Below are 16709 nucleotides of genomic sequence, written 5' to 3' on the forward strand. Positions count from 1 at the left end.
TGAACATATCAACCAAATTAATTCTGTAATTCATTCTATATGAAAGTCAGTGAAGCAGTTTGATTCTTTGGATATCATTGTTATTTGGAATTCAATGACATTGTCTTTCAGGACAAGGCTACCTTCCTCCTGCCTTAGAGTAGGATCTACAAAATAGTTGCTGCTTTCACATTTTGTCCATTATAAGTAGACAGCGGAATTTTATGCAACCCCTATTTTTCGTCCGATTTATGTAAAATTTTGGGACTGGGCATATTTTTGGCTTCTGATTACATTGCAATCGAAACATATGACATATGCAAAATGCATAAATTTTTGCATATGCAAAATTTATGCATTTTACATATTTTCTTATGCAACAAATATTTCAATAATAGGTACAAAAATGTTTGTGTGTACAATTGTTCTGTTTAAAATTCTCTTCAGACAAGTCAATAAAATACCGAAAATCGGGAAGTACCGTTCCATGGGGGCTTTATGAAGACGTGGGCCTATACCGACAAATTTCAGGTGGGAAGTTTTATACCCCCAATGAAAATAAAATACCAAATTTGAGTCATTTCGGTGAGATATTGAGGCCACAACCTTCAAAATAATGAAAATCGGGAGGTACCATTCTATGGGGGCTATATGAAAACGTGGACCTATACCGATAAATTTCAGGTGAAAAGTTTTATACCCCCAACGAAGACTTAGTACCAAATTGCAGCCATTTCGGAAGGATATTGAGGCCACAACCTTCAAAATACCGAAAATTGGGAGGTCCCATACAATGGGTGCTATATGAAGATGTGGACCTATGCCGACAAATTTCAAGTGGAGTGTTTTATACCCCCAACGAAGACTAAATACCAATTTTCAGTCATTTCGGTGGGATATTGAGGCTACAAATTTCATAATACCGAATATCGGTAGGTACCGTTCTATGGAGGCTATTTGAAGACGTGGACATATGCGGACAGATTTCAGTTGTAAAGTTGCATACACCTAACGAAGACTTACTACCAAATTTCAGCCATTTCGGTGGGATATTTAGACCACAAATCCTTGAATATATTTTTGCATATGGTTTTGCAAACGCAGGTCCACGCTCTCTTATAGGCCCCATTTACCGGTACCCCGATTTCGAGTATTTACCCAAACCTGGGGTAAAAACTCTTTAACTGCCGAATCACTCGACGTAGGCTGACCAAATTTGGCTGAAATCTTACTTATGTCAAGAGAACACCTGGTATTGAAAATGGTCTCTGGGTCCATGTTTTGATATAGCCCCCATATAACCGTGCCTCCTGATTTAAGGTATTTTTTACCCATTAGCCACATTTTACAATCATATTGGCTGAAATTTGGCACAGTGAGTTCTCAATATGTAGACAATATCCTTGCAAAGATTTGTCAACATAGGTCCACGTTTTCTAATAGCCCCCATTTAAGGGTACCCCGATTTCGAGTATTTACCTAAAAGTTGGGTAAAAACTAATTGACGTAGGTTGCAAAAATTGGACTGAAATCTTTGTTTTATCAAATAACTTCTGGTACTGAAAATTGAATCAATGGGTCCACGTTTTGATATAGCCCCCATATAACCGTACCTCCCGATTTCAGAAACCCATATTGGGGCTACAAGAAAACGTGGATTTACGTGGACAATTTATTGCAAGGATATTTTATACAAATTGGACACTCACTGTACCAAATTACAGTCAGTACGATTGTAAAAAGTGGCTAATAGGTAAAAAATACCTTAAATCGGGAGTTACGGCTATATGGGGGCTATATCCAAACATGGACCCAGGAACTTCATTTTCAATACCATTAATACTATTGATATAAGAAAGTTTTGAGCCAAATTTTGTCAGCCTACGTCAAGTGGTTCGGCAGATAATACGTTTTTACCCAATATTTGGGTAAATACTCGAAATCGGGGTACCCTTATATGGGGGCTATATGAAAACGTGGACCTACGTTGACAAATGTTTGCAAGGATATTTTATACTCATTGAGGACTCACTGTGCCAAATTACAGCCAATTTGGTTGTAAAATGTGGCTAATAGGTGAAAAATACTTTAAATCGGGAGGTACGGCTATATGGGGGCTATATCAAAACATTATTAATACCTTTAATACTATTGATATAAGAAAGTTTTGAGCCAAATTTCGCCAGCCGACGTCAAGTGGTTTGACAGTTAACAACATTTGGGTAAATACTTGGGTAAAGTATTGTAAAACTGTCCATTTTGAAACGATTTCACAACCTATACCCAAGAATTGGGTGTAAGATGTTGTATTGGCGATTCAATATAGTAAATACCCAAATAAATACCCACAAATGGGTTTTTACCCGGTCGTCGACTGAATAAGTCGGCGTCTACCGTTCTTCTGTGAATCGTTCTTTTGCTAATTTTTAAACATACGCGATTTTGTATTTGACCAGAGGATGCTGTAGCATCATTTTTGGATGAATATGAACAATATCGGCTAATGTTTTGGTATAGCCCCCATATAGCGGTACTTTCCGATCTTCGGTATTTTGGATACTTAAGCCACATTTTCCTACTAAATTAGCTTTAATTTTGTACTTAGGGTTGTACCTCAAATTGGGGGGTGCTTTAGTTTTGTCCGCTTATATTTGTGACCTAAAATATTTTTTTTTTAATTTTAACTTTTGTTTATTAAATTCTAAATTCCTTATTTTTGTGTTTCCAATAATAAAGATATAAATAAGTAAAAAGAAAAATAAAAAATAAATTTATTACTTTGTTTTCTTAAAAAAATTATCATTTAAAAAAATGTACTGAGGGGGTGCTATAGTTTTGGCGATACTGTAAATCTGAAAAGTGTGCAAAGTTTCAGTTCAACTGCAACTGTTAGATTTTAGATTTCTTACCAAACAATGAAGGAAAATGTTTTAATCTGTTTCTTAAGGCAATTGTATAGATAAATTCAAAATTCGTTTTGGAAATTTTGATTGTTTGAGTTGTTTTTGAACATATCAACCAAATTAATTCTGTAATTCATTCTATATAAAAGTCAGTGAAGCAGTTTGATTCTTTGGATATTATTGTTATTTGGAATTCAATGACATTGTCTTTCAGGACAAGGCTACCTTCCTCCTGCCTTAGAGAAGGATCTACAAAATAGTTGCTGCTTTCACATTTTGTCCATTATAAGTAGACAGCGGAATTTTATGCAAACCCTATTTTTCGTCCGATTTATGTAAAATTTTGGGACTGGGCATATTTTTAGCTTCTGATTACATTGCAATCGAAACATATGACATATGCAAAATTATGCATTTTACATATTTTCTTATGCAACAAATATTTCAATAATAGGTACAAAAATGTTTGTGTGTACAATTGTTCTGTTTAAAATTCTCTTCAGACAAGTCAATAAAATACCGAAAATCGGGAAGTACCGTTCCATGGGGGCTATATGAAAACGTGGACCTATACCTATAAATTTCAGGTGAAAAGTTTTATACCCCCAACGAAGACTTAATACCAAATTGCAGCCATTTCGGAAGGATATTGAGGCCACAACCTTCAAAATACCGAAAATTGGGAGGTCCCAATCAATGGTTGCTATATGAAGATGTGGACCTATGCCGACAAATTTCAAGTGGAGTGATTTATACCCCCCACGAAGACTAAATACCAATTTTCAGTCATTTCGGTGGGATATTGAGGCTACAACCTTCATAATACCGAATATCGGTAGGTACCGTTCTATGGAGGCTATTTGAAGACGTGGACCTATGCGGACAGATTTCAGTTGTCCGTGCCTCCTGATTTAAGGTATTTTTTACCCATTAGCCACATTTTACAATCATATTGGCTGAAATTTGGCACAGTGAGTTCTCAATATGTAGACAATATCCTTGCAAAGATTTGTCAACAGAGGTCCACGTTTTCTAATAGCCCCCATTTAAGGGTACCCCGATTTCGAGTATTTACCTAAAAGTTGGGTAAAAACGAATTGACGTAGGTTGCAAAAATTGGACTGAAATCTTTGTTTTATCAAATAACTTCTGGTACTGAAAATTGAATCTATGGGTCCACGTTCTGATATAGCCCCCATATAACCGTACCTCCCGATTTCAGAAACCCATATTGGGGCTACAAGAAAACGTGGATTTACGTGGACAATTTATTGCAAGGATATTTTATACAAATTGGGAACTCACTGTACCAAATTACAGTCAGTACGATTGTAAAAAGTGGCTAATAGGTAAAAAATACCTTAAATCGGGAGTTACGGCTATATGGGGGCTATATCCAAACATGGACCCAGGGACTTCATTTTCAATACCATTACCATATAAGAAAGTTTTGAGCCAAATTTTGTCAGCCTACGTCAAGTGGTTCGGCAGATAATACGTTTTTACCCAATATTTGGGTAAATACTCGAAATCGGGGTACCCTTATATGGGGGCTATATGAAAACGTGGACCTACGTTGACAAATGTTTGCAAGGATATTTTATACTTATTGAGGACTCACTGTGCCAGATTACAGCCAATTTGGTTGTAAAATGTGGCTAATAGTTGAAAAATACCTTAAATCGGGAGGTACGACTATATGGGGGCTATATCAAAACATGGACCCAGGGACTCCATTTTCAATACCTTTAATACTATTGATATAAGAAAGTTTTGAGCCAAATTTTGTCAGCCTACGTCAAGTGGTCCGGCAGATAATGCGTTTTTACCCAATATTTGGGCAAATACTCGAAATCGGGGTACCCTTATATGGGGGCTATATGAAAACGTGGACCTACGTTGACAAATGTTTGCAAGGATATTTTATACTCATTGAGGACTCACTGTGCCAAATTACAGCCAATTTGGTTGTAAAATGTGGCTAATAGGTGAAAAATACTTTAAATCGGGAGGTACGGCTATATGGGGGCTATATCAAAACATGGACCCAGGGACTCCATTATTAATACCTTTAATACTATTGATATAAGAAAGTTTTGAGCCAAATTTCGTCAGCCGACGTCAAGTGGTTTGACAGTTAACAACATTTGGGTAAATACTTGGGTAAAGTATTGTAAAACTGTCCATTTTGAAACGATTTCACAACCTATACCCAAGAATTGGGTGTAAGATGTTGTATTGGCGATTCAATATAGTAAATACCCAAATAAATACCCACAAATGGGTTTTTACCCGGTCGTCGACTGAATAAGTCGGCGTCTACCGTTCTTCTGTGAATCGTTCTTTTGCTAATTTTTAAACATACGCGATTTTGTATTTGACCAGAGGATGCTGTAGCATCATTTTTGGATGAATATGAACAATATCGGCTAATGTTTTGGTATAGCCCCCATATAGCGGTACTTTCCGATCTTCGGTATTTTGGATACTTAAGCCACATTTTCCTACTAAATTAGCTTTAATTTTGTACTTAGGGTTGTACCTCAAATTGGGGGGTGCTTTAGTTTTGTCCGCTTATATTTGTGACCTAAAATATTTTTTTTTAATTTTAACTTTTGTTTATTAAATTCTAAATTCCTTATTTTTGTGTGTTTCCAATAATAAAGATATAAATAAGTAAAAAGAAAAATAAAAAATAAATTTATTACTTTGTTTTCTTAAAAAAATTATCATTTAAAAAAATGTACTGAGGGGGTGCTATAGTTTTGGCGATACTGTAAATCTGAAAAGTGTGCAAAGTTTCAGTTCAACTGCAACTGTGTTAAAACTGAGTTACTAGATTTGAACTAAACAGACAGGAAACAAAGCAAGTTAAATAAAACACTGTAAAAATAACATTAATTTTTCATACATTTTATAACTAATTTAAAATTTTTAAGAAAAATAAGTATATCGTAGCCATACAAAGATGAGTGGAAAAACTTGTAAACATAAAATACTGTCAGCTTATGAAGCTAATTGGTGTCGGGAAGTGGAAAAGAGCTAAAATATTTTTGATAGGAATCGCGGGATATTGTACAAAAATATCTTTCAATTTTAAAAAAAATTCAAATGCAAAAAATATGCAATTACCATCTCTCAATAAAGAAAGCGGCGCAGACAATTTTCTTTAAATCGCACGATTTTTTACTAAAATATTTTTCCAAAAATGCAAAGTTATTTAAAAATTATGTAATTACCATTTCTAAGTTACGAAAGTGCCGTAGGCGAAATTTTTTTTATATCGTGCAATTTTTTACAAAAGTATTTCGACAAATTAAGAAAATACAAAGTTTTTGTAAAAATATGTAAATATTCTTTTTTCGAACATATCTTTGTAAAAAATCGCTCGATTTTTTTCAAAAATATTTTTACTATTTAAAAAAATAAAAAGTTTTTGTAAGAATATGCAAATATTTTTTTAAAAATGAATAGCGCCGTAGGGGTAAAAATTTATTTGCAAAAATATTTTCACTGCTTTAGAAAATAGAAAATTGTTCTAAAAAATATGCAAATATTGCTTGAAACCAAAATCGGCGCAGGCGAAAATATTTTTGAAAAAACGCGTGATTTTTTTACAAAATTATTTTTACTATTGAAGAAAATATGAAGTTTTTATATTTTTTAAACGAGCCGCAAGCCACAATATTTTTGAAAGAATCGAGCCGTTTTGCTTCACGGACATAACTCCAAACGAATTTTGGGAGTTATGTCTGCAAAGCAAAGCGGACATAATACCCAAAATCATTTTGGGAGTTATGTCCGGGCTCCTTTTCTTACTTTATCGTATTCCACATTAACAACAACACCTTTGCACCCACTTGTTATGAACAACGTACACCGCAGACCTACAGTGTTGTTATTTATTTTCTGTTTACATCTTAACCGCAATGAAGATTCAGTCAGCCAGGTATTAGACAGAACAAGTCCTCATCATACAGAGGCAAGAACAAAAACAACAACAAATAGACCTACAGAAAATTAGAAATTAATGACAGTAAAACTTAGAAGAAAAGCAAAACATAAAATAATGTAAAACTAAACTTGTAAGTACAATTAAACGAAATGAATAAATTTAGAACAAAAAATAGTTCAAATTTCCAACGAAGTAGTTAATGTTTATAAAATCAATATACCCGGGATGGTTGCACCAACATCCCAACAGGGACAAGGGCGACTTCTCTCATACCAATGAGTGCACCCCGTTTCATATTAGCTAAATAATATGGGACCTACTCTATATCGCCGAGTGTCTTAAGACACCACTTACATGGTCATTTCACATGGCTGAAATGAAGCCAACATTACTGCGGGTTATTTTGACAACGTTGAAAATTTGACGTTTCCTAGAATAGAGATCGAACTCGGGCATTCAGCGTGGTAATTCACCCCTTTTTTACCAATCGTATATCTTAGTATTGGTGGCAGGGTCTTATTGTTTTCATTGATTATAATACACTTACCTCCGTAAGGTGCAGGGTACATTGGATAGCCAAGGCCAACGTGTGTGTGGTGATGGGTATGAACATGCCTTTGGGGAGGGGGGCTTCGAGAATCAGGACCCCCACTAGCACTAACGTTGGCAACTGTACTGCTTGATATAACTGAAGAATTGCTTGTCTGAGATTTCTGCGATTCACTGTGCGTAACACTTCCCACATTCGATCCACTTACTTGTGACTTTTGCCCCGAAACTTCTGCTTTATTTGAAGCCACCGGCATTGTGTGTGATAAATTGTGGGGTAGTTGTGATGAACTTGTCGATTGAGTTGTATTGGGATGATGACCAGCGGTATTGCTGTTCATAGTAGAATGTTGAGTGGTACTCAAGCTTGGACTGGAAACACTAACCTTGACAGTATTTGGCCCATTGCTATTATTATTAGGCGATTTAAGAGCTCTTTCACTGAGCTCATGAATTTTATGTGTAGTATAATATTGGCTTGCAGCATGATGGAGAACGTCCAAAGCTTTCGCTCCAGTATTTCTCGAAAGGTCTTCTGGAGCATGGTATCTGGGCAATGGTAAATGGTAAGGTGCCGTGTTGTATGGTGAAGCCGGGGGCATCAAAACATTTCTATACATAGGATGGTTTGGATCAAAACCAAACGGTGTTGGAGCTATGTATGATGGATGTAAAAAATATTGCGATGTCGGAGGAGGGGGTGGACCTTGTGTTTCCATTGTAGGTTTTTGTCCTTCTTGTTTTATAACTTTAATGTCTTCATCTTGCTTCTGTTTTGGTGGAGATTCTTTTGCACCCAGCATGTGTTTGTTGCTTATATTGAGTGTAATATTCTGTTTGGTTTTTATTTGCTGTTGTTGCGAAGTGGGGTTACCTTGGGCAGATAAAGAGTCATCTTTACATTGGTTACTACATCCCTGATTTTGATTATTCATATTAACACTCGATGTAGTATTGTTTTGCCGGCGCTGCTGATCGGAAAATATATAGTATCTATAAAAAATGAATGTTAATACAAGTAAGATGCCATTTCTACAATTATATTAACTTAATATATAAAATAACTTAGTGATAAGTGAGTTTCTGATTGAGTTACTGACAGATCATCGCCCAGAAGGAACGACTGATGCTAGAAGATTGATTTTTTTAACTAGAAGGGTACGAAAATGTACTAAATATAGTACCCTTTGTATTAGGCAAACGGGAGGAGCTAGAATTTGGAAATTTGGAAGAGGGTCACTGATTTGATTTGCATATTTTGAACAAATATGGCTAGAATCTTGAAATTTGGTATTGAAATCAAGGTTGGGAAGTGCTGTTGATATAAGTACACGATTTTGGAAATTCGCACTTATGTGTACGAAATGTACTAAATGGTACTAAATTTTAGTACAACTTGGATTTGGGTGAAAGTATAGATCTGAAATCCTGTAATTTGGAGTTAAAGTTATTGTTAGAGTAAAGGATTGAGGTAGTTTTGGAAATTCGTACTTATGCCTATGAAGAGTACTAAATGATATTATATTTATTACAACCATAGACTAATAAATTCATAGACAAAGAGATTGTAGTGTCTTCTCTTTTTGTAGGTGTCGCCGGTATGCAAAGTACCTGATCTTTTCACACAATTGCACAATGTTTTGGAGCAAATTACAATATTTTTTTGGATTTGTTTATATGAGGATGTTGATCTGGCCAAAGATTATCCATATTTTGTCTTTTATCAGAATAAATAGTTTAAAATCTATAGTAACTTTAAATAAAACTACTAACGCCATCTACCAATTTTCGAAAATTTCGAAGATAAATGCTGAGAGCAAATAAACGTCTATGAATTTATTAGTCTATGTTACAACTTGGATTTTTGGTAGACGAAGAGAGCTGGAATTATGATTACTATTGGAGTATAAGATTTAGGTATGCGTCCAGAAAGTACTAAATGGTACTGAATTTGGTACAATTTGGATTTGGGTGAATGGATAAAGCTGGAAACCTCAAGATTGAAATGTCAAGGTTCAGATTTCTGTTGGAGCGTAGGATATAGATATGGAGGTAGTTTTGGAAATTCGCACTTATGTGTAAGAAAATTACTAAATGGTATTAAATTTAGTACAATTTGAATTTAGGTGAAGGGATAGAGCTGGAAATCTGAAATTGGGAATTAAGATTACTGTCGGAGTATAGGATTGAGGTAGTTTTCGAAATTCGTACTTATGCGTACGAAAAGAAATTATACCCAGCAAAAAGAATAATTTCAAAACGGGAAGAGCTAGAATTCGAAAGATGAACAAGAGGGTTTTTGAAATTCGACCTATAAGTGTCCGAAAAGTGCTATTAATTACTAAATTTGATACTAAGTGTCTATTTTTTTTATCAAGAAACGTCATGTCGATCTTGCAGATTACCTTTTGAAGTCATTGAAGCTTTAAGAGCAAAAAGAAAAGCAATAGAAATTCATCCCTCCTGGACGTATTTTAAAGTGCATTAATCCTCTTCAATTGCGAATGTAAACACTCTTTAAATCAGGGATGCCAACTGTTAGGAGGTAAAAATCGCTACGAACAAGTTGTGTTAAAATTAAAAAATCACAACAAATCTCTACTGACTAAAACCAAAAAACACTACGAAATGTGTAAATACGGCAACTATCCGATCCCATGCTCCTCTATATTTTTGAAGACGATCTGCCATTTAAGTGTATCAATATCTATGTTAAGTGTATCAAACTCAATGTTGCGTAAAAATCGCTATAGCCGCTACCTTAAACAGCCAAAATCGTTACTGTAGTAATTTAAAATAAAAAATCACTACAACTCTTAAACTGTGGTTTCTGTACGTAAAAATCGCCACAAGTAGCGGAAAAACCACCATCTTGGCATCCCTGCTTTAAATTGATTTCCGGATGCACCGTATTTCACAATAAATTATTCCCAGTAGGGATAGGTAATGGAAAGCAATAATCGATTTTTCGATTTTGGTCTAAAACTAAAAATGGGATTTTTCGGTCTTGCGATTATTTCAGTTGTCATAAAACTCGACTTTCGACTTTTTCATAACCGCAGAAAATCGATTATAATCGACTATTCGTCGATTTTCGAGTTTTCTTTTGAAACTGTAAAACCTCCAAAAGTGTAAAATCGCCAAGTCAGCAATATGTGTGTTCGTTTACTTAGAATTTGTACAAATTGTTACTGGATTTTGTTCGTTTACTCTACAGTACAATGCAAAATAACTTAGTCGATTACAAGAAGTTACTGGGCTTGTACAAATTGTTGAGTAAACGAACACACCTAATATATGGGCAATTATGCGATTTTCCCTCCAGACAAAAGTCGACTACGATTTCTAGATTTGTGACTGCAAAAAGTCGATTAATCATTAACCGAAAATCGGCTTACCTATCCCTAATTCACAGGTAGAGCTATGCAGATTTGCTTCTACTCTAAACCTTTTAAAATATCCCCAAACTTTCATAAAACCTATACCGATTTCACTTGATTATAGACTATGTCACAGATGCCATTGGTTGATCAAGTATGGGATTTGAACAAATACTGACTAGATATTCCTTGACCGCATAAATGGAAACCTTACAAAACAGGTAATACAAACCGAAATATTAGTATAAACGACCTTGTTTTAATGGCAACATAGAGTTTTAATTTTGGTAATTTTATTTTTGCTGTTCTATGGAATATTCGATTTATTTGTCGATAAATCTTAAAACTGGCAAATTCCAAAAAATATTAATCTACGGATTATAACATAAATTATTTCGGCTTCCGCAAATTGTTGCTCCTATTAATAAACAGTAACGATGGCATGCTCCAATGGGATTCTTAGCACAAATTACTTAAATTTGTAGGTTTTTTTGCATCCAGTTAGCCTGTAAACATTGAATCTAGAGAAAGTCACTACACTCACTTTTCTTGTTTTTGACACATAATTTTCGGTTTAGACTTGAATTTAACTTTTTCTTCTACTCACTCCACGCCAATTGTAGTCATGGCACAATTATATGATTATACGAATATGATAATTTCCCCAACAACATAAGAAAATTTTGATGTAACATCTTCAAAATTTTACGATACCACTACCTGTAGTGGGATTCTGTAACTCTCTACCGATGGAATTAACGACAAATGTCGATAGTTAGCGATATTTGTCGGTAAGTGCTATTCTGTATACAAATTCTACCGATTTTCATGTCGGTAATTATCGAAAATCATCGGTCAGTTACCGACGAAAAAAGTCTACCGACATAAAAGAATTTTCATATTTTAAACAAAAAAATCAATTAAAATCAAATTTTTAAGAAATGATTTTGGAATATATTTCATTGCAAATAAAAAGTTAAGCTGAGTTACATTTTTTACGCATAAAAAAGAAAATTCTGCGACATATTGTGGATCCTTTCAATATAAGTAATAGGAAGCTTATGACACTTTACAAATTGGAAATGGATACATTTTTTAATATAATGGATGAAATTGGGGTTCATTTGGTAACCTCCAAAATTGCGCGAAAAATCTCTGAGAAAAAATAATTATTTTCAGTACGAACAAAATATTTTCTACCCATATAAAAATTTATTGGTGGTTTTGATTAGCATCAACAATAAAAGAAAGAATATCACCATGGTCGCCATATTCCCTGATAATACGTAATTCTGAAATAACATCAATAAAACAAATTTAAAAGATCCTGCTCAAAATATACATATTGAATGTTAGGATTCTACATCTTCTTTTCTTCACTCTATATTCGATCGAATTAAAAATACCCCTACACATCATACAAATTCTGAAAAAAAAAACAATTCAACCAATTTGTCGCATATTACACCACGTTTACATTAGAATTTGTCGGGTTATGAGGATTTTTACGTATACCCAATGGATTTTACAACAAAAATCCACTGGAATAAATAAAAAAATAAAACAAATATAGCTATATGTAAACGTACATTAATAGTTTTAACTACGATTTTTAATTTTTAAGTTGAATTTTTCTACATGTAATTTGAAACATAATCATTTTATATACAATTGTGATTAAAATAATTACATTAGAAATTTGAATTATGTTCATTTTGAATAAGCATTATGTCGTTTAAAGTGTTATTTCTCCATTTCTCCTAAAAATAACAAGAAACGTTTAAAAATTAGAATAATTTTTATACTTCGTATAGGCTTTTCATTTTGAAATGACGTACATCTTCTTTAAAATTCCGTCATTCTACCGATATTCGTCGGTAAAATTTTTGTATCGATAACATTGAAATACAGAATAGCATTTTCGGTATTTCAACCGAACATTTTCGTTAATTAACGATTTCGGTTCGGTAGAAAAAAAGTTACAGAATCCCACTACTGGTCGATTTGCTTTGCTTGTAGTATTTGTTTTTGTCGTTGTCATTCCTTGCTGACAAATTATTCTTATGCTCTATTCATAGAGATGGACAGTGGGTAAATACCCAATTGGTATTTACTATATTGAATCGCCAATGCAACATCCTACACCCTATTTCTGGGTTTAGGTTGTGAAATCGTTTCAAAATGGATAGTTTTACATTACTTTAAACAAGTGGGTAAATACCCGAGTATTTACCCAAATGTTGGGTAAAAACTCTTTAACTCATTGAGGACTCACTGTGCCAGATTACAGCCAATTTAGTTGTAAAATGTGACTAATAGTTGAAAAATACCTTAAATCGGGAGGTACGGCTATATGGGGGCTATATCAAAACATGGACCCAGGGACTCCATTTTCAATACCTTTAATACTATTAATATAAGAAAGTTTTGAGCCAAATTTCGTCAGACTACCTCAAGTGGTTTGACAGTTAAAGAGTTTTTACCCAACATTTGGGTAAATACTCGGGTATTTACCCAAGTATTTGCCCACTTGTTTAAAGTATTGTAAAACTGTCTATTTTGAAACGATTTCACAACCTATACCCAAGAATTGGGTGTAAGATGTTGTATTGGCGATTCAATATAGTAAATACCCAAATAAATACCCACAAATGGGTATTTCCCGGTATTTACCCACCGTGCGGGTATTTACCAGGTAAATACCCGGTAAATACCATCTCTAAAAATAGCTTATCTGACCACAATTGGCTGAGCTGCAATATTGATGTAAACACTAAATCTGATGATACTGTGAGTATAGAAAGAACCCATATTGACTATCGCAAGTTGTCTACCCTGTTGCAGAATGAGCTTAGAGGCATGGAAAGTCTAAACAACGTTTCAGACAAATGCGAATCTTTTAATAACATTGTTTCTTCAGCAGTGACGCGTACTACGACTACACACAAAACCAGGGTTAATATACAAGACAAATTAACCCCATGGACTAATGAAAGCGTGTATGCACTTATATGCTATAAAAGGACTGATTTGAAGAAAAGAAGAAAAGCATCAGATAAGAATAAATATCGTGAGATGTTGAAAAGGCTTAGTAAAGTAATAAAAAAATGCAATATTACTCTTATAAATAATTATTATATGGATAATATAAGATCGTGTCAAAACGATGTGAGAAAGATATGGTATTTTCTGAATAAAGATCTGGGACGTGTTTCTAAGCCTATAAATGAAGTTACAACAGAAGCTCGTGAAACCGTTACATCTGCTGAGAGAATAGTGGAAGAATTCAGTCGATATTTTGTAGAATCAGTTCAAGACCTAAAACAGCATTATTATGCGTAATGATGATAACATCAATGTATTTGGTACAATTCAACAGATATAAAACAATTTTTACTTGTCTCCGATATCCCCGAACTATGTGATGGACATTTTGAAGTCTCTTGATATGAAGAAAAGTGCTGGTTATGACAAAATTACACCGAAGGCATTGCTTGTTGCGCAACCATTAGTTGATGATGTGCTGGTAGATATATACAACGAAATGATTGTTAGTGGTACGTATCCTAAGTGTCGTAAAGTTCGTAAGATAGTCCCTATATCAAAAAAGCCTGGATCACGATCAATAAGCGAATTTTGGCCAATATCGGTTTTGTCAAGCATCTATTAAGTCATCGAAAAAATTATATTTCAGCAATTGTCTGATTATATTTCTGAAAATAAGATTTTATATGAATGCCAGTACGGATTCCAGAAAGGTATGGGGTCCGAAGAAGCACTGGTAGATGTAATGGAAACAATTTGCACTGGTTTGGATTCTGGTTACAAAGGAGTAGCAGGAGTATTTTTCGACTTCTCTAAGGCTTTCGACCTTGTATATCATGATATCCTGGTACATAAACTGGAAAGCATCGGCGTATCTGGAAATTCCTTGTGTGTGTTGGAAAGCTATTTGGATGAAAGATTTCAATATGTTCAAGTTGGAGAGAAACAAAGTAATTTGCGACAAATAAAGTATGGTGTACCACAAGATAGTGTACTTGGGCCCCTTCTTCTCAAGATTTACATTACCGATATCAAGAATCTAAATTTCTACGAGAAGCTGTTTATGCTTGCTGATGACGTTTGTCTTTTGTACAAGTTGAATATGTTCTGCATTACTTTCGGAGTTTGTTCGAGTTAACAAGTTAATCCTTAACTCTGCTAAAACAAAATTCATCAGGTTCAAGCCTCATGCAAACTTTAATGCAGATATGGTCATATACGTACATGGGTTGCCAATATGTGAGTCTCAGTATGTAAAATATGAGCCATAATTTATCATGGGATAACCATATTGAGAGTATTATATCGAAAATTTCTCCTGGCACCGGTGTGCTTTATAAATTTAAAAATAAACTGAGCAGCAATACAGAGATGATGATTTACATGACACGTATACACTCTCATCTCACATATTTACCTAATATATATGCTTATAAGAAGACCAGAAGCATGAAAGCAACGAAGTCTTATATATACAAGCAACGAACTCTTATATATACGTTTAGGGCTGAAAATAGCTCAAATAGAATGCTCTTTGAAACTAGCTATTCTCATAGTGAAATTCCAACAAGACATTCCAATAACCTCAGGATTGCGTGTTGTCGTCTTGAAGTCACAAAGCAACGCATTGGTTACGCTGGGCCTAAACTGTTTGTCCACATTTAAGTTGCATTTAAAAAACATCTATTGTAAAATGTTGAAACACTTCTAAATTAATGTTATTTCGATTATGGATTTTGATACGTTAATATAATAAATATATTGTTAACAAGTTGCCATTTTGCCTCTATAATGCATTTTTACGACGCAGGGGCTTTTATTGTAAAACTTGAATGAATTATGAATCGAAATAAATAAATAAAAAAATTCTGTTTAATAGATTACTCGATTTCATTTAAAAATGAGAAGGTTTTGATGAAGTAAGTTTTCTATATAAGGTATTGCTAGAAGCACTATCGCAAGGACACCCCGCTTTTCTAAAAATGGTCAATATTATCCAGCTAATTAGGGTCATACGTAGAAAAATCAACTTTAAGGTTAACAGATTCACATTTTTGTACAACAATTGCTTGTATTAGTTAGTTTATAGTGTATTCAACTGATTTCATGCTTAACACCCACCGCAAGTCCTTTAAGGGGCCGATGTATTACTATAATTCCTTATAATGTGATATTTATTTGGCTCTTAATAACAAAAATTATATTTTTAGTAACCCCAAACAACATTCAGAGCCATACACTGCAATTACCGCTCCTTAAATTGCTTATTAATCATTTTGTAGGGTGAAAATCCTATTTGAAGGATGAGTTATGAGGCATTTTTAATTAAAATTTTTCGAAACTCAACTCGTTTTTAAAGCTTTTCACGCATCTTAATGAGAAAAGGCCTTAGAAAAATTACTAATTTTGAAGAAAAAATTTATAAGTGAGTTTCTGAAACAAAGGACTATTATTCACGCCTTAACTAAAGTTGGCGGATTTAAAAAATTCCCTAAGCTTCGTTTTTCCTACTTATAACAATTCCTGTAATTTGCAAAGTTTACTAAATATTTTAGTTATAATATTGATCAAAAAATATATTTTGTTTAATTCTTTATTAGTATTAATTAACAATTTCATATTTATACAAAAACCACGCAGCTATGTCTAAGCTTGTCTGTGGGTAAAATACATACATGATAACTATCGTTGTATGCCATTTTTGGCTGTAGACTAACATATACTTATATATTTGAATTAATATTCATAATATATTCATATAATAATTCTTCAAGGACTTCATTCTGGTATATATATTTGTTTCGTATTCATTCGGGACTTCGTTTAGTGTAGATGGGAGAGCGACAGATAGAGAGTATTTTCCGTAGTCGTTTTTGTACTTCGGAACTTCATATTTCC

The 16709-nt window shown here is 33.9% G+C and overlaps 1 protein-coding gene across 5 annotated transcripts in view; it reads right to left on the reverse strand.

Moving 5' to 3' along the window:
- Positions 1 to 16709, reverse strand: part of sbb (scribbler) — a 704451-nt gene that overhangs the window by 80206 nt on the left and 607536 nt on the right. For all 5 annotated transcript variants that reach the window (XM_073991708.1, XM_073991709.1, XM_073991706.1 and 2 more), the window contains one exon: positions 7385 to 8379. In XM_073991708.1, coding sequence (XP_073847809.1) covers positions 7385 to 8379 — 995 coding nt within the window. The remainder of the gene's footprint in view (positions 1 to 7384; positions 8380 to 16709) is intronic.

The sequence above is a fragment of the Musca autumnalis genome, unplaced genomic scaffold, assembly GCF_047663935.1.
Source record: "Musca autumnalis isolate F117 unplaced genomic scaffold, ASM4766393v1 scaffold_5, whole genome shotgun sequence".
NCBI lineage: Eukaryota > Metazoa > Arthropoda > Insecta > Diptera > Muscidae > Musca > Musca autumnalis.